Source organism: Staurois parvus, unplaced genomic scaffold (genome assembly GCF_062004578.1).
Source record: "Staurois parvus isolate SC_StPar_1 unplaced genomic scaffold, SC_StPar_1.0 ptg000096l, whole genome shotgun sequence".
Classification (NCBI taxonomy): Eukaryota; Metazoa; Chordata; class Amphibia; order Anura; family Ranidae; genus Staurois; species Staurois parvus.
In genome coordinates this window covers 18,484,672-18,504,579 of record NW_028317892.1, presented here as the reverse complement: position 1 = coordinate 18,504,579, position 19,908 = coordinate 18,484,672, and the positions used below count along the sequence as shown (strand labels likewise).

At 40.2% G+C, this 19,908-nt stretch overlaps 1 protein-coding gene across 1 annotated transcript in view; it reads right to left on the bottom strand.

Moving 5' to 3' along the window:
• Positions 1-444: 444 nt before the first annotated feature.
• Positions 445-19,908, bottom strand: part of LOC149468030 (coronin-2A-like) — a 239,225-nt gene continuing 219,761 nt past the window's right edge. Inside the window, exons 10-12 of the mRNA XM_089670955.1 lie at positions 16,945-17,035; positions 5,779-6,050; positions 445-4,173 (exon numbers count right to left, since the gene is read on the bottom strand). Coding sequence (XP_089527081.1) covers positions 4,042-4,173; positions 5,779-6,050; positions 16,945-17,035 — 495 coding nt within the window. The 3' untranslated portion in view covers positions 445-4,041. The remainder of the gene's footprint in view (positions 4,174-5,778; positions 6,051-16,944; positions 17,036-19,908) is intronic.

The window sequence follows — 19,908 nt, the reverse complement described above, 5'->3', positions numbered from 1 at the left end:
ACCGAGATAAATTTAGGATGAAATAAAAATTAAAACAAACTATTTAAGTAAAACAATACCACAGCAATTGTTTACAATACACAGTGCTTTAGTTAACTAAATGTCCTACAGTTAGTGTTTAGATCTACTTTAAATTATACCAATATCTGTTTTTATTTGATAAATAATATGATCATACTAATTTTTGGAACGGTAATATTAGATTGCCATCACAAATTGTGTACTGACACTGACACTTATTTCATCACAGGGAGTTAAAAATAAATACAGGCAGATATTGTTTTTTTCCCCATTGTTTTGCATAGATTGTGTTTATAATGTCAATTAAAAATATAAGAAAAAACTAATTTTCTTTAACAAAAAAAAAAAATATATATATATATAACTATTTTTATCATTATCTATAAAAATATTCAACTAAAATAAATGCCATCAATTATGCAGTACCTTTTCTGTCATACCGTTTTATTATTACTTTAAACATTATCTAGGCCAATGGAAGTCTGCATTGGCTTGCTTGGTCTATTTCACTTCCAAGCCTAACAAAAAAAGGAATTGTGAATAACTATTTTTTATCTAAAAATTCCACATTCAAATATGTTTTAACTTCCATGTTGTCATGGTGAAAAAGCCAGACTATGTCTTTGAAATGTTTTTAACATCCTTTTTTGTGTTTGTAACCTTTTAACATGGTAACACACAAAATCTATGAATTTTCTTAAATGTTTTACGAAAATAAAACACACAATTAAAGAATACATTCTTAGCTGTAATAAACATTCATATTATATTTTATAACTTTGTGATGTCAGTGGGTGCTAGAAAATAGGATATAGACGCCGCTTGTGTAAGGAACAGGTCCAGTTTAACAGCACTTTCTGTACATGCCTTAGTGAGTATGCTAATGTAATATATTTTCTAAATATTCTTCAGCTGCTTCACTTGTTCTAGAGGATAATGTAGTAAATACATTTCAATCTCCATTACTAAGTTAACAGTTGCTTTGCAAAAAATAGGATGATGTAGTATACAGGTTGATGCTTACAAATACACAATATTTCAGTCACCGTACATTTATCTGTATATACAAGGGGTGTTCAAGTCAAACCAGGACTTTTAATTTTACAGGTATAAAAAGGGATGCTAGCGTGACGGTACTACATGCAGTAGTAAGTGGCAAGGGTGTCCTATTACTGATAGGCGAGGGAGAATGTCACCAGCACAAACATTGTCACATGCCTGCGAGACTCTGAAAAGTTGCCTTGCTGTAACTATGTGATTGTTCATTAAAACTTTTGGACCCATATTGGTGATCCTTGGTGTGCTGGTGACATTCTCCCTTGCTGATTCTGTTGGGTTCCAGCCGACAGTCGCTGCAGCACCCACTTATACACACAGCCATTTTTAATGCATGAATGTGTGCGTTTGGATTGTACACTTGCATTCTATTACTGATAGGTAGTGCACATGTTGTGGGCCAGTCAAAAGACTGTTAATCAAGATGGCAGACAACAATGTTAGTGCTTGCATGAAACAGTGTGTGGTGATGAAGTTTCTTGTGAACGAAGGTATAAAACCCACCAATATCTACAGAAGATTTTAAGCACAGTACAGTGATGTGACGCTCAGCCACTGTAAGATGTTTAAATGGTGTAAATGTTTCAAAGGTGGCCGTACGTCCATCAGTGACGATCCTGGCTGTGGTGGTTCCCAGCCCACGGCAGTCATTCCTGTGAACATTCAGTGCATGGAATGCCTGATCCTGGATAATCGATGCATAACCTGTCGTGATATTTCAAAAATGGGAACGCTAAACACAGTGATGACACAGTGAAGCAGGCTGTCCTAGAATGGTTCAGGTGTACTGACAAATCTTTCTATGCTAAAGCTTTCCAGGCATTAAATGCTGGGATAAGAGTATAAATGTAGCAGAGGAGTATGTGGAAAAATAAATGCAGTTTACACTACTTGAAATGTGTTTTTATTATATAAACTCAAAAGTCCTGGTTTGACTTGAACGCCCCTCGTAGTATTGGGCTATGTGGCTTGTTGTTGCTTTCCTTTAATCCATTTGTTATCCATTTGTATCCCTCCATGAAGGTTAATATCTACAAATTTGCCTACAACTTCTGGATGATTTGAAAAAGGTTTACTGCTTTAAAGTGGAACTTCACCCTCTCAATCAGCATGGACTATTTTTAATCTTCATGCTGCTAGCATTAGTAAATAGATAGGAAAGTACATCATATTTACTGGTTTTAAACTTTTTTTCTTATTTTCTGGTTTCAGTTCCTAGGCAAATGATGTCATACATCCTAGCAGTCTTCAGGAGGGGAGGGAGGGTTCTCAGCTCAGCCAATAACTGAGCAAAGGGCAGATGGATTCCAGGAAGTAAATGCTACATGAATCATCTGCCCTTACTCAAGATGGCTACTGCCAGAAATGCCAGGGGTATTTTTCAAAATTATTTCTCAGCAAAAGAAAGCATGGAGACATGGATGGATGGGTGAGTTTGCTTTGAATGGTAACAATTAATTAAATAGCATTTTTGGTTTGTGGTGCTCAGATGCAGTGCAGTTCCACTTTAAAGACCTGCATTATGTGAGATGGCTAGCTCAATACCCTGATCCTATGGAAGCAGGATGTTTTCTGAGATATGTTTCACCTCCAGCAACAGGATCACCATTTATGGAAAGTAATAGTTTATTCCAAAGGTGTGCACACAAAAACAGACAAGATTAAATATCTTTTCATTCTGTATAGCTCTGAGTTTTATCTTTTGTCTACAAATTACACTAATATTTAAGAAGAATTCCAACCCATGGATCATCATGGATCTGTAACTATTGACAGTTTTTCAGGCAGACCTAATCAGATGGTCCATGTATCCCTATGGACAGGCGGGTGTAACCAGACTTGTGTCTATTTACCCCCCTTACCTCCAATCTGATCCGGTCTGCTAAAAAAGAAAAAACTGAGGAGAATATATTCTCTTTCATCGAGTCGGATCAGAGAGAAGACTCCTCTGTCAGTTTACTCCCAGCCACCCATGGAGCAGAGTAGGCTCTGTCTGTGTCCTCTATGTATGAACTGAGCAGACACGGTCCTGTCATCTGCCCCAAGATACTCTGCTCAGCAAGTAATCAGTGGACAGATTCCCTGCTGAGCAAACTGGATTCCGCCCTGTGTGAAAGGGATCTTAATGTTTTCAGGCAAAGCATTCATGTTGAATGACAGTGTAATGCTCTGTTACTGGGGAAAGCAATGCACCTGCACTGAAATACATCACAACACACCTGCCATGCACTACAAAATGTTAAGGGTCTGGTATGATTTTTGTTGTATTATGGTGTGTTGGCAGCACATTAAAATCTAATTAGCTACCTTACTGCAAAGCACATCAATGTGCATCAGAAATCATGTGAGCACACAGCAACAAAGTGCTAAGGTGTGAAGAGGACCTCACACGTTATTGAATTTCAGTGCAATTGTTTTTGGATAAATAAAATTATAGGTGTCACACAAATAAACTGTATATATCAGTGACTCTAAAAAAAAAAAAAAGAGTACTGTTTGTTATGATGCAGCAAGCCTTTTACCAGTCTCCCTCTTCTTACTGCAAAGCAACAGGAATGGATTTCCAGTTAACATTTTTGAATCACAGAAAGCAAATTATGTTTTTTTTGTCAATAAATTCCTAGCACTGTATTGCATTAGCAAGCTATCACTATACGAGTACTCGATTTTCTCCACTGGATTTCCAAAGGCAGGCTAGGAATTCACCTGTGCACTGACATTTTATTTCCCATCTGTTTTCTCAACCTTTGGTGAATAGGCTTAGCAGTCCACTAGGACTGACAATGATTGAAATTAAAAAATAATAATTATATTAAAAATACTGGTAACAAACAATGATAAATATTCCGTGCACATGTAGGTTTCCGGTAATTATGTTTTTTCTTTTCACATAAAAATAAAATGTAATGGTTTTCTGGAGGCATTTTTGAAAGTTACATTCTGTTGCCTGTGAGTGGAGTAGAGTCAGTAGGGGGCTGCGCTGTTGCGGACGTTTTTGATTTCCAATTCGAGCTGTCGAATCTGAATATCTCTTTGGGTCAATTGTTCCCGTAATCTGCGGATTTCTTCCTGTTGTTTGTAGAACATTTGCAATAACTGCACAGTAAAAAAAAATAACACTGTTACAAAGTTGGAGCACACAATCACTGCTGAATGAAACATAAGATACAACAAGGCTGCCATCTTAAACTTTTTATACACAGACAGAGAGCAATAGAATAGACTATTAATAGACAGATCTGGATCAAGGAAAAATATGCAAGGGGCAGGGACTAAGCAGCATGCAGGCTTCATAACATTGATGCAAATTAAACACATTTTCTCAGTGACTGGCCTGAAATTTTGCAGGTAAGTGTAGTAGTAAGTGCAGTAACTGAAGATTCAGGCGTAGGTATTGCTGCTAAGGTTTAACTGCATCAAACAGAAATATTACAATATGGTGAAAAGCAGCAGAAATCCTCCCCAGTGTTATTGTGAAAATGCCAGCATTGGAGGAACAGGAGAGCCGCAACGTCCAGCCAGTGCCAGAAGAATGAAAGCAATGGCCCAGGAGGATCCTAAATGAACTAAGATGCTGAAATAAAAATGTAAACTAAAGTATCCCCTGCCCACCTGCTAGCCCCTACATCACTAAAAGACACAGTAATGATGTAGAGGGTAGTAAAATGAGCACAGTGGGAGGCCACAAATCTGACAATTCTGGAAGTGTCATAGTTGGGCGATGGTTTATCTTTAATACAGCAGAGATCAGCCGCATTGGAGGTAGGAGAGGCGAGCATTTATTAAAGTGATAGTAAAACTTCAACATTTTATTAAGATAATAAACATGTTATTCTTATCTGCTCTGTGTACTAGTATTGCACAGGGCAACCTCCTCTTGGTTCCCCCGCTGGTGCTCCTGACTCCTCCTCTTTGGCTACTGCCCACAGTAAAGCGGCCTCCTTTGGGAGCACTTGTGGGGGCTTACTCCCAAGCCGCCTTGTTTGCGTCAAAAAACACAGACTCAGCCCTGCTCCCTTGTCACAGAATTTAATTGCCAAAAGCAGGAGCCAATGGTTCACACTGTTATCAATCTGCCCACTGAGGAGAGAGAAAGCCAAGAGGAGCCACTGCTCTCATGCACATCGCTTGATCAAGATCGGGCTCAGGTAAGTATAAGGGGAGGTTGGGGGGGATCCTCTGGCACAGAAGGTTTTTAACTTTAATGCACAGAATGCATTAAGGTAAATAACCTTAAGTCTCTAAAATCCCTTTAGCTTCTTGCTAGGGGATACTTTAATTTGTATTTTTTAGAGTTGCTTTAAATCACTGTCTCCTTTGGAAGTAAGCTAATACCTTTTCTATGACCTATATGGCCAGGTATTTGTTTATCAGCGAAGGTCAGTTAAAAGATAAGTATAGGCTTTGAGGCTCCCAGAAAGTGTGAGGCTTGGCAGTCATGCTGGTGGAGGGCCTTGGAGTCTAAAAGGGGGAAGTTTACTAAAAATACCCATAATTTATTATATTCATTTCAGGTAAAATACATACTATCCTAAAACAATGAAGTCTGAATCAGGTTACTCTGGACATTTGCTACCATTTTATATATGTGTTATGAATTATCTCAGCATTTAAATAGAAGGTAAACCATATATCATATTCTTTAAACACTTCCCATACAATCTATAGCTTTAACAGCCATACATGTGAAATGAGCCATACCTCGTTTTCTGTCTTAGGTGGAGGACATTCAAACAAGTCCAATCCATTGGCAATAAAGGAGTTCCTAGATTCTAGTCTTCTTTCTGTGCCCCTCTTCTTTGCTCTGTCTTCTCTGATAATCTCTGTCTTGTATTCTATTTCCCAGAGTGTCTTTGTGGGAGCCTTTTCCTCATATATTTTCTTTGGCTCTTTAGCCGGCAATCTGGGCTCCTCACTGGGTACATCTGTCTGAGACGTTTTCACACCAGGCTTTAAGGATATCAGAATAGGACCTAAAGGGAAAATGACAGCATTGAACTGAATTCAATTTACGAAAAGGCTTCTCTCTTTTAGATGTAACTAGCAGTCAGCACAATAAGTCAAGTAAAAGCACTGTGCACCTAATAAGTTATTGAGTGGCTTAAAAATATTGTGCTTAACGAGTACAAAAATCCATAACTCATGGCAATCAATAAGATTTCAGTGAACTGGTTGCTAAGGCTAACAAATGTTTATATTGCTCTTTTTCTTTTTATATTCATGGGTAACATTAAAATTTTAGAAAAAAAAAAAAAATGTTACTCTGGTTCCAAAACAGTCACTATGAGGCAAGTGTGCAGAGATAATAAAATGTCCTACGTTCGAATCAAAAATAGAAGTTTAACAGCATAAGAAGTACCTTATTGATTATCTCCCTATCATTTATGCTGTACAAACATAGGTGGTTTCATTGCACAAAGGTCATACTGTAAGAAAATAAGTGTTGTTATTACACTGTTGGGACATTACTCAGACATCCAGGCTTGCAGACTCTTTAAGCTGCATTTTTTTTGCCTCTTAAAGCAGCCGTACATGGTTTGAAATTTGGCCAGTTCAGCAGGGCCCATGTATGAACAGGCTGGTTGTGCAAAATCGATCTACCAAGTAACTTCTGTACAACCGGCCTGTTGGATTTTTTTCCTGTTCATTTAGCGCTGCTGGCTATAGCTGGCAGCACTGATCAGTGTATTCTGGCAGCAGTGGAAACTCTCTGCTTTCAGTATACCAGTAACTCAGCAAGAACGATTTCCCCATTGACATAATGTGTGGATGGAGGAATTGGGTCTTTTTTTTGATCAACCTACTGGCTGAACAAAAAAAAGTATGGTCAGCCCTATACATGCATGGCCCTGAGCAACCAGATTCCCGGTTTACTTTTGTAAATTGAAAGGTAAAAGGATAAAGCCTGGCTGGTTACTATAGGCAAGAACCCTATTATTCCTCTATTCCATTTTTCCCCATCAGCCTTGTTATTTAACCTTTAGAAACACTCACAATGGGGTCTTTATTCTCTCTCGCATAATTTGCTCCTTCTACCCTTGCCTGATATAAGCAAACAGATTATGTACAGTCAGCTCCATAAACATTGGGACATTGACACAATTCTAACATTTTTGGCTCTATACACCACCACAATGGATTTGAAATAAAACGAAAAAGATGTGCTTTAACTGCAGACTGTCAGCTTTAATTTGAGGGCGTTTACATCCAAATCAGGTGAACGGTGTAGGAATTACAACAGTTTGCATATGTGCCTCCCACTTGTTAAGGGACCAAAAGTAATGGGACAGAATAATAATCATAAATCAAACTTCAGTTTTTAATACTTGGTTGCAAATCCTTTGCAGTCAATTACAGCCTGAAGTTTGGAACGCATAGACATCACCAGACGCTGGGTTTCATCCCTGGGGATGCTCTGCCAGGCCTCTACTGCAACTGTCTTCAGTTCCTGCTTGTTCTTGGGGCATTTTCCCTTCAGTTTTGTCTTCAGCAAGTGAAATGCATGCTCAATCGGATTCAGGTCAGGTGATTGACTTGGCCATTGCATAACATTCCACTTCTTTCCCTTAAAAAACTCTTTGGTTGCTTTGGCAGTATGCTGTGGGTCATTGTCCATCTGCACTGTGAAGCGGCGTCCAATGAGTTCTGAAGCATTTGGCTGAATATGAGCAGATAATATTGCCCGAAACACTTCAGAATTCATCCTGCTGCTTTTGTCAGCAGTCACATCATCAAGAAATACAAGAGAACCAGTTCCATTGGCAGCCATACATGCCCACACCATGACACTACCACCACCATGCTTCACTGATGAGGTGGTATGCTTAGGATCATGAGCAGTTCCTTTCCTTCTCCATACTCTTCCCATCACTCTGGTACAAGTTGATCTTGGTCTCATCTGTCCATAGGATGTTGTTCCAGAACTGTGAAGGCTTTTTTAATGTCGTTTGGCAAACTCTAATCTGGCCTTCCTGTTTTTGAGGCTCACCAATGGTTTACATCTTGTGGTGAAACCTCTGTATTCACTCTGGTGAAGTCTTCTCTTGATTGTTGACTTTGACACACATACACCTACCTCCTGGAGAGTGTTCTTGATCTGGCCAACTGTTGTGAAGGGTGTTTTCTTCACCAGGGAAAGAATTCTTCGGTCATCCACCACAGTTGTTTTCTGTGGTCTTCTGGGTCTTTTGGTGTTGCTGAGCTCACCGGTGCGTTCCTTCTTTTTACGAATGTTCCAAACAGTTGTGTTGGCCACGCCTAATGTTTTTGCTATCTCTCTGATGGGTTTGTTTTGTTTTTTCAGCCTAATGATGGCTTGCTTCACTGATAGTGACAGCTCTTTGGATCTCATCTTGAGAGTTGACAGCAACAGATTCCAAATGCAAATAGCACACTTGAAAGGAACTCTGGACCTTTTATCTGCTCATTGTAATTGGGATAATGAGGGAATAACACACACCTGGCCATGGAACAGCTGAGAAGCCAATTGTCCCATTACTTTTGGTCCCTTAACAAGTGGGAGGCACATATGAAAACTGTTGTAATTCCTACACCGTTCACCGGTCTGCAGTTAAAGCACATCTTGTTCATTTCATTTCAAATCCATTGTGGTGGTGTATAGAGCGAAAAATGTTAGAATTGTGTCGATGTCCCAATATTTATGGACCTGACTGTATGTACAACTCAAAGAGAACGGTAAAAGGTGAACTCCGTAATTGATGTCTGGTTTTGAACTTTGTACTTACAGCAGATTCTCCAGTCACAATGCAATGACTAGAGCGTTTTTTGAATAGACTGTGCTTTTTAAACCTACAGCTATATTGTAATAATAAGAAGAGAATAAAATCAGGAAAGAACAGCAAATAGCAGAGCATTTTGTACTCATAATTTTAATGTGACTTTGTACAGAAACAATGTTTTGGCTTCCCTGCTAACAGTGAATACAAATGTTGCAAAATAGAATATATACATGTATTTATAACCATTTAGCCATGCCAAACTTAAAGGATAAGTTCACCTTTGGGAACATGTTACATATTCCACCCATTTTTAAGGTGTAACATGTTCCCACTCCTGCATCTATCCCCCTCCCTATGACAGCGGGCTGGGGATTTTCTCTCTGCACTCGGCTGTCTCAATTTGAAAAGAGCACGGGCATGCGAGACTCAGCCCACATGAGCCCTGTTATTCATCCACAGAGTTTGGTGAATTAATTCATACAGGTTCCATAAGCCTTTGCAGCTGACGGTTTTTTGTTCTCCATGAATTGTGAGGGGCTGGTGAGCGCTCTCATAGTCTATTGAGCTTCAGGTCATTTAATAAGTGGCTGCCCATATCGGGGGTACGGACAGACATATAAACAGTGCCACACTTTGGTAATTACCAATTTATTCTGCAGCTGATAATAATTTTCTAAAACTGGCAACAAAATTCAATGCAATATGCCAACCTGGAGGCATTCTGTACACCAGGGGTCCCCAAACTTTTTAAACAAAGGGCCAGTTTATGGTCCTTCAGACTTTAAGAGGGCCGAAGTGTTGCCAGTGGGGGTAGAAAATGTTTCAGGCCCAGCATCAGTGAGAAAAAACATGGCCTCAGGGATGGTGGTCAGTAGGAGGAAGAGTAGTGCCCCATCATTGGTGTCAGTGGGATGAATACTGCTTCATATCATTGGGAGGAATAGTGCCCCAAGGGCCGGATAAAGGCTAGCAAAGGGCCACATCTGGCCCTAGGGCTGCAGTTTATAGACCCCTGCTATACACCCTTGCAGCTTTCCTCATTAGAACACTGAGATTTGCTCAGGTGATTGTAATGACAGCAGACCCTCCCAATCAGGAATCAGTCTGGAAAGGACAAGTGAAACAAACAGCATTTTTTTCAGAGAGTAAGAATCTGCAACAAAAGTGGGGTTATCGTCAGTGTGAGTTTCCTAAGCATTAAAATTAAATCTGAACTCCAGGCACAAACATTTTCATTTAAATATATTCTTCAGCAGCCACAAAAGATGTAAATTAATTGTTTGTGCACCAGCTGCCTTTGTTAACCTAGATAGCAGTAACAGAAAACTACAGGAGGGGACGGTTACAAGACCAGTTATTCTGCACGAAGAGAGAGCATAGCTGATAGTCTTTATTACAGGAAGCTACTGCACAGAGGCAAAATATAGTTATTGTTTCATGTGGAAGTTGTGGTATGCTTTTAATAGCATAGGTACAACGGTCCAGCTTGGACCACTGTAAATATGCATATCTCATACCTGACTGATGCCTTTGTAAGCTGCAAGTCACTGTAGTACATAGATAGCAGCAGTATTTCGCGTCCAGTGCCAAGTCCTTATGCATAGTAACAGGCAGTCACTTGCTCAGCAAGGACAAGGCATTCGCTGATTGGACAAGATGGAGAGGCCTTGTATTCACTGACAAAATACAATGCTTTCTCTGAAAGGCAGCAGTGCTAAGTAAGTAACCCAGTGTGGTTAATTTGCAGAAGGGCAGCCGCTTGGCACTGGACCTGGAAGACTGCTGCTATCACTGTAGTAGCAATGATTAAGCACGAGATCGTGTAAAACGCATTAACAGGTCCTGTATTCGTGTCCTGGTGTTTTGTGTGTCCTATGGATCAATAAATACACACTATATTCATCTATCCTCCGGTGTGTAGCTGACCCTTCTTCCTATATAATGGTATACCATGGATTTTCATAGAAATGTTGCATGCTGTAATAGTGTTGATTTTTCTAAAAAATCCTGTAAACCCTGCATGTTGCTGTGCAGTCAGGGGTGGACTGACCATTTGGAAACTCGGGCACTGCCCGAGGGCCAGGGGTCAGTAGGGGGCCCCATGAGATGCCCCTGGCACCTTTTTCATAGGCTTTTTTGAGTTTGGGCAAGGACACAGGGGCCCCATGATCCCCTATTGCCCGGGGGCCTAATGAGTTGTCAGTCCGCCCCTGTGTGCAGTTTTATCTGAAGCAGTCCTATCAGGTCACCTCTGAACTACAGGATACCTTCTTCCTATGTTATGGAGGAGTGGGGAGGTGTTCTGTAGTCCTGTCAGACTTCCTGTCCTAAGGTAACAACTGTGCTCCTCCATAGATACAGTACAATTAGTAAGCACTGCCATCATATGATAAAAAGTGTGTTACTGGCAGAATTACCAGGTGAAACTCTCTGGAAAAAAAGAAGAATGTGCCACCACATCTAAGGTCTGGTAAGCTGCAATATATTACATTTTTGTTCTTGAGTTTAGATACAATTTAACTTTTACTAAACCATTAAAAGAGTCATTGAGTCAAAAATTGCAAGCATACAAACACAAAAGGGGAAACACTTAAAAATCACAGGGGAGACTTGCAGCTAATAAAGTCAGCAAAATCTGATCTGATGTCTTGTATACTTATTTTCCAGGTCAGTAACTCACTACATAGTTAAGCAGGAAAGAACAAGGCAGCCCCCAGAGCCCACTTGCCCTCCAGAGGATTCAACCCCCCCCCCCCCTTCCTGACCAGGCCATTTTTTGCGATACGGCACTACATTACTTTAACTGACAATTGCGCGGTCTTGCAACGCTTTATATAAATTAAATTTATGTACTTTTTTTTCCCACAAGTAGAGCTTTCTTTCCATGGTATTTATCACCTGTGCAGTTTTAATTTTTTGCGCTGTTAACAAAAACATCCCGACAATTTTGAAACAAATCAACAACATCTATAGGAGAACACATCCACTAAAAATTTTTTTTTAAATCTAATGTCTTCATACATTTAGGCCAAAATGTATTCTGCGACATGTCTTTGCTATCAAAATCCCAATACATATAAATTAATTGGTTTACGTGAAAGTTATAGCATCTACAAATGGCAATATATACAATGAAGAACAGAAGTATTTGAACACCCTGCGATTTTGCAAGTTCTCCCACTTAGAAATCATGGAGGGGTCTGAAATTCACATTGTAAGTGCATTCCCACTCTGAGAGACAGAATTTAAAAAAAAAATTCAGGAATTCACATTGTATGATTTTTAAAGAATTTATTTGTCTTGCACTGCTGAACATAAGTATTTGAACACCTGAGAAAATCAGTGTTAATATTTGGTACAGAAGCCTTTGTTTGCAATTACAGAGGTCAAACGTTTCCTGTAGTTCTTGACCAGGTTTGCACGCACTGCAACAGGGATTTTGGCCCACTCCTCCACACAGATCTCCTATAGATCTGTCAGGTTTCGGGGCTGTCGCTGAGCAACACTGAGTTTCAGCTCCCTCCAAAGATGTTCTATTGGATTTAGGTCTGGAGACTGGCTAGGCCACTCCAGAACCTTGATATGCTTTTTATGGAGCCACTCCTTGGTTATCCTGGCTGTGTGCTTCGGGTCGTTGTCATGTTGGAAGACCCAGCCACGACCCATCTTCAATGCTCTGACTGAGGGAAGGAGGTTGTTACTCAAAATCTCACAATAAATGGCCCCATTCATCCACTCCGTAACACAGTGCAGTCGTCCTGTCCCCTTCGCAGAAAAGCACCCCCAAAGCATGATGTTACCACCCCCATGCTTCACAGTAGGGATGGTGTTCTTGGGATGCAACTCATCCTTCTTTTTCCTTCAAACACAACGAGTGAAGTTTAGACCAAAATGTTCTACTTTGGTCTCATCTGACCACATGACTTTCTCCCATGCCTCCTCTGGATCATCCAGATGGTCATTGGCAAACTTCAGACGGGCCTGGACATGTGATGACTTGAGCAGGGGAACCTTCCGTGCAATGCATGATTTGAAACCATGACGGCATAGTGTTCTACCGACAGTGACCTTTGAAACTGTGGTCCCAGCTCTCTTCATGTCATTGACCAGCTCCTCCCTTGTAGTTCTGGGCTGATTCCTCACCTTTCTTATCATCAGTGATACCCCACGAGGTGAGATCTTGCATGGAACCTCAGTCCGAGGGAGACTGACAGTCATCTTTAGCCTCTTCCATTTTCTAACAATTGCTCCAACAGTTAATCTTTTCTCACCAAGCTGCTTGGCAATTGCTCCGTAGCCCTTTCCAGCCTTGTGGAGGTCCACAATTTTGTCTGTGGTGTCTTTTGACAGCTCTTTGGTCTTGCCCATGGTAGTAGTTGGCGCCTGACTGACTGTGGGGTGGACAGGTGTCTTTAAAGAGCTCAGACAGGTGCTACTAAGTTAGATTAATAAGTGGAGTAGAGGTGGACTTTTTAAAGGCACAGTAACAGGTCTTTGAGAGCCAGAATTCTTGCTGTTTCTCAGGTGTTCAAATACTTATGTTCTGCAGTGCAAGACAAATAAATTCTTGAATTTTTGTGCCAATGTGATTTCCTGACTTTTTTTTTTAAATTCTGTCTCTCAGAGTGGGAATGCACCTACAATGTGAATTTCAGACCCCTCCATGATTTCTAAGTAGGAGAACTTGCAAAATCGCAGGGTGTTCAAATACTTCTGTTCCTCACTGTATACTGGAATTTTTATATTCATTTTTTTATACTAGTAATGGTGGCGATCAGCAACCTATAGCGGGACTGCGGAGGGCATTCCGACACTGGGTGGGAAGTGACTAACTGCCACTAAAATCTCAATGACACCAATACAGTGATCATTGCTAATAAAAAGCACTGACATTGTACTAATGGCACTGGGCAGGAAGGGGTTAATATCTGGGGCAATCAAAGGGTTAACTGTGTGCTGTGTGAGTTTTACTAGGGAAACACGCTGCTGTGTATTTCTGTGTGCAGAGAAATACAAATCAGCATTTACTTGCTGGCAGGAGAGAGACTTGTGTTGTTTACACACAGGTCTCTACCCTGTCAGTTTAACTTGCTGGGTGCCGGCAGGGAATCTCCAGCTGGGACCCGGTGATTGACATCCGTTGCTGCCAATGGCGGTGCGAGTAGGGCGGCGCGTACGCCCCCTACCTGGAAATGCAAATCATGTATATATATATGTGATTTTGCGCAGCCCTGCTTCCCTGTAGCAGTACTTCTATTAGGGCGGCGGGCAAGAGGTTAAAAACCAGTCAGCAAAGATAGAGCACATTTTTCTCTGCAGACAGAGATGGTGCAAACTAGACCCCCCACCACAAAACCAGCCCCCATGACAGCATGCAGGGCTAATCACCACACTTGTAGTCCACTCACACTTCCTCCAGCTCTCCAACTGAAAGCCCTTACCTTGGTACAGACATGAAGCTGGAGGAAGAGTCTGCAGGAGCCTGGCACTGTACCCGTGATCTACTGATCGAGGGTGCAATGCTTTGTAGGTTCCTATTAAAAAAAATAATAAACACGTTTCCCCTGCAATTATAAGTGCATTTGTTATTTATGAAACGTTTAACACTGCCATCTACTATTTTGTGTTATCCACAATTTTAGACTCTTGGAGAGACTCAGGAAGACTTAGGCAGCCTATACATTCATAATTTTTTTTCATAAAAAAAAAAAAAAATTCTCTAATTCCCTCATCCACACACTCAACACGGTTGGGGGGATCCTCCCCCGTTGTGCTATTGTGTTCTGATAGCAGGAAGCCTTCTCCCCCATCAAAATACAATGATCAGTGTTGCCAGTGTCAGCGGCACTGATCGATTGGGTAAAAACCCAACAGGCTGGTTGTACAGAAGTCGATCATTAGATAGACTTCTGTACAGCCAAGGTGCCCATACATGGGTCGAAATGCGGTCAGTCCCTGCTGAATTGGCCAAATTTCGATCCTTTATTTTAGTCAGTGAAATAGGAGACAAGAAGTCAGCTGTGTGCAGAAAAACACCCACCTCCATTCAAAACTTCAAACATCTATCATTCTGAAACTTATTTAGAAAGACTAGCAAAGTGAGCCTGTTGAATGATTTGGAATGATGTGTTTTATTTTTGTGTGAAGCAACATTATTTACAAAATGTAAGCAATGTGCTATAATATTAAGGGTAAGCAGTAATTTTGTCAGGTTCTGTACTAATGACATGTATGTGACACACATGGAGAATGTTTGCCTGTAGCATAATCACAATTTGAAAATCTCATATGGACAGTAGCATATAAGAAATTAGATCTCTCTCTAGCCCTCTGTATGTTGTTAATGCACTGGGTTACCTTTGCTAACAGCCTCCAACTTTACAAGAACAAAATGTAGTTATGTTGCCAAAGACTTGGCCCTGGGCGCAATCTGTCTCCTAACCACAGGTAACCACTGGATGTGTGGATACATGCAGATACATGCTTACAGTTGCAGATAGCCCTGTCTCCTTCCAGCCTGTCATTGAGTTGTAGAGAGTGAATGGCCGCCTCTAATTGAATTACCTGGATCATGGCCTCATGTATCCACAGTATGCTTGCAACACCATGGCCAGTTTAGGACATGTGAATTATTCCTAAGGCAGGCCATATATGGTGTGACTTTCTTTCCTGATATCTCGGGTTGCAGAAAAGAAAATAGCTTGATCCCCCCATCAACACAGTCAGTGTTGATGGGGAAATTACTCCCACAGAGCTACTGTGTTCTCCCAGCGGGGAGGCTGGGGGGGGGGGATTTGTCCCCACTGGGAGAACACAGTGATTATTGCCAGCGGCTATAAAAGCTGCTAGCAACAATAGCATGTGAAATCCCATAGATGGTTCGAATCTTGGAAACCATCTATGGCCGGTTTAAGGGTGGGAAGTTTAGGTTGTGCAACAACTTTCAAGTACTTTTGAGAAGGTGAAATCCTAAAAACATTTCTACAATTTAATACATATCTCTACAAACCACACTCTTAATCCTCTACAGAAGAACCCTCATAGCTGCTTAACCCAAGTATCATTTCCCACAATATGCTCTCCACAAAAGGGAAACCACTCACAGTAGATGACATCGAAAGGCCCATTATGCATTCTGAGCATAATTCACCAGGTCTGGATGGACACGCTATTAAGTGGTATCAAACTTATACAGTACTGTTAAGAGGAAAAAGGTAGTGTACAAAGGAGAGTTTGGAAGAAGGGAATGAAACTCTGAGAAGGAGATTATACGAGAAGAGTATGCTGAATAAGGGTGTAAAGATTAGAGAGAACAAGACCCCTGCAATGCTAATAACAGGAAGCAGAATATACTATTCTTATTTTATTACAAAGGATAAAAGTAAACCTAAAGATCTTTTCCTTCCAACAAATAGCCATTCGAGTTTGTTGCCAACTTTAATGAATTACTTAAAAGTAAAAATGTAAATTATGAAATTATGAAGGCACAATGCAACTCTATCTTCATTGGATCATCATAGTCTGCAACAAGTCTTACCTGTGCAAAAAATAAAGTCAAATAAAAGCTGGTGCCCACTAAATAATCATTTGTACACTGGCATTAATAAATGCAGCTATTCGGCTATGAAAGTAACAGTTACATAACGGCACAAGCAATTGTTTCAGTAGGATTGATGCGAACGTTCTATGACATTGTCCAAAAATAAAAAAATTTCAAGGGATATTGCTCTTTATAATCATAAAATCCAGATTTACAGTCGACACCGAAGGGCAAAAAAATAAGGAAGCTCTGCAGGGATTGCTGCAATATGCACTCAGCTTGGCCTTTCACTGGATATCTTTCAGACATGATGTATTTAATTATTAAAGATGATTGCTCTTTAAAGTAGATCCTGCCACCGAGTTCCCTTCCATATCCTGATACTTTGTATAATTGGACTAACATCTAGGTTTTAAAGCACAGACTAGTTTCACACATTTACTTAGTTTTTTATTCTCTCTGATAAATGCTCAGATGAGTAACCTTTCTCACAGACACTTATAAAGGCTAGAGCAAGAAAAAAAATGAAATCAAGTAAGTGCTGAAATAACGACATGGGCAAGTCTTTTAAAGATATTCCAGTCTGACCTCTATTAATTCCACTCAGCCATTCATGTGCAGTGAGGGCTGGCTGTGTTCCAGCTGTCAATGGGTAAATGTCCTCCTGGAACGATTCTGACTACAAGACACAAAGGAAAATAGCTCTAAAATGAAAGCCACATTGGTAGGTTTTTATAACGCAATTTATATTGTCACAGTACCTGATTGTGAACATATATGCACTTATGCCGGGAAAATAATCGTTCTTGCACAAACAAATGTTATCTAATATCATTTAAATTAAAAATAATCCTCATAAATAAAAATTATATATACAAAAAATGGTCATACACATGCTCGACATGAGACAAGATAAAATCTTGGCTTGGTCTCAAGAGATTCTCGAATTTTCCACTTCTTAATAAGTGATTGAACAGTACTGATTGTTCCATTACCTTGTTACAGTGCCTTGAAAAAGTACTCATACCCCTTGACATTTTCCACATTTTGTCATGTTACAACCAAAAACATAAATGTATTTTACTGTGATTTTATGTGATAGACCAACACAAAGTGGCACATAATAAAAATAAATATCTGAAAAGTGTGGAGTGCATTTGTATTCAGCCCCCCTGAGTCAATACTTTGTAGATCCACATTTCACTGCAATTACAGCTGTAAGACTTTTTGGGTCTATCTCTACCAGCTTTGCACATCTAGAAAGTGACATTTTTGCCCATTCTTCTTTGCAAAATAGCTCAAGCTTTGTCAGATTGGATGGAGAGCGTCTGTGAACAGCAATTTTGAAGTCTTGCCACAGATTCTCAATTGGATTTAGGTCTGGACTTTGACTGGGCCATTCTAACACATGAATATGCTTTGATCTAAACCATTCCATTGTAGCTCTGGCTGTATGTTTAGGGTCGTTGTCCTGCTGGAAGATGAACCTCCGCCCCAGTCTCAAGTCTTTTGCAGACTCTAACATGTTTTCTTCTAAGACTGCTCTGTATTTGGCTCCATCCAACTTCCCATCAACTCTGACCAGCTTCCCTGTTCCTGCTGAAGAAAAGCATCCCCCCAACATGATACTACCACCACCATGTTTCACAGTGCGGATGGTATGTTCAGGGTGATATCCATTGTTAGTTTTCTGCCACACATAGCATTTTGCTTTTAGGCCAAAAAGTTCAATTTTGGTCTCGTCTGACCAGAGCACCTTCTTCCACATGTTTGCTGTGTCCCCCACGTGGCTTCTTGCAAACTGCAAACGTGACTTCTTATAGCTTTCTTTCAAAAATGGTTTTCTTCTTGCCACTCTTCCACAAAGGCAAGAATTGTGGAGTGCACAACTAATAGTTGTCCTGTGGACAGATTCTCCCACCTGAGCTGTGGATCTCTGCAGCTCCTACAGAGTTACCATGGGCCTCTTAGCTGCTTCTCTGATTACTGCTCTCCTTCCTGTCAGTTTAGGTGGATGGCCATGTTTTGATAGGTTTGAAGTTTTGCATACTCTTTCCATTTTCGGATGATGGATTGAACAGTGCTTCGTGAGATTTTCAAAGCTTGGGATATATTTTTTTATAACCTAGCTCTGCTTTAAACTTCTCCACAACGTTATCCCTGACCTTTTTGGTGTGTTCCTTGGCCTTCATGATGCTGTTGGCTCAGTAATGTTCGCTAACAAACCTCTGAGGGCTTCACAGAACAGCTGTATTTATACAGAGATTAAATTACACACAGGTGGACTCTATTTACGAATTAGGTGACTTCTGAAGGCAATTGGTTTCACTAGATTTTTGTTAGGGGTAACAGAGTAAAGGGGGCTGAATAAAAATGCATGCCACACTTTTCAGATATTTATGTGTAAAAAATGTTGAAAACCATTTATCATTTTCCTTCCACTTCACAATTATGTGCAACTTTAAAATACCAATAAAATACATTTTTGTTTTTCGTTGTAACATGACACAATGTGGAACAGTTCAAGGAGTACGAATACTTTTTCAAGGCATTGTACACAGGTCTTTTGACAGTTCTTTTCTGCTCCCAATGGCTCAGTATTTAGCCTGCTCAGTGCATCCACATGACAGCTAACACACCCATTGATATTAATTGCAATTTAAAAAGCCACAAATGTGGGGAATTAACCTTTAATTACCATTTTAACCTATGTGTCTAATCTGTGTGTCTTTACCAAGACCAAACATTCCAGGGTATGTAAACTTTTGATCCGGGCCATTTGGGTGATTTCTCTTATCATAATTTAAAAAGGAGCCAAACAACTTTGTGATAATAAATGGCTTCATATGATCACTGTCCTTAAATAAAAGACAGTTTTTTGGCATGATCAGTCACAGTTTCAATATCAATGCCAAAATTTCATGGTTTCTGCCAGGGTGTGCAAATGCTTGAGCACAACTGTATGTTTATAATTAAACAGCATAGATATATTTTTGTTAGCACTATACAGAGTACATGCAACCCTTCACTTCAGTCCCTGTACCCCAGAGGAGATTACAATTCTACATACCTAACACACTCATACACACTTAGGGGAAAACAAATTAACCTACCAGTATTTTATTAAATTGCAGGAGCAAACCAGAGCACCTAAAGGAAACCCACAAGGAAAACATACAAACACCATGTAAACATTGTCCCAGGCAGCACTGAACTGAGGGTCCAAAACTGCAAGATAGGTCTTAACCAATTGTACCTATAGACATTGCTGATGCAATATTATTTCTTGCCATCACTCATCTTCACAGACATCCTGTCTGAGGAAATCATTGTAAGCGGGTCAGGAAGCAAGAGGAAATATCACCAATGGAGTTACAGACAGCAGTAGAAATCAGACAGAAGTTTTAATCCTTTCCCACTCTATCCATAATCATGGAAACCATTTCTGGCTTGGCACATTCTATGCATGAAGGTAAAAAACCTTCAATGTGTAGCAGCCCCCATAATACTTACCTAAGCTCCAGCGAGGATCCAAGTGACGACAGCGATGAT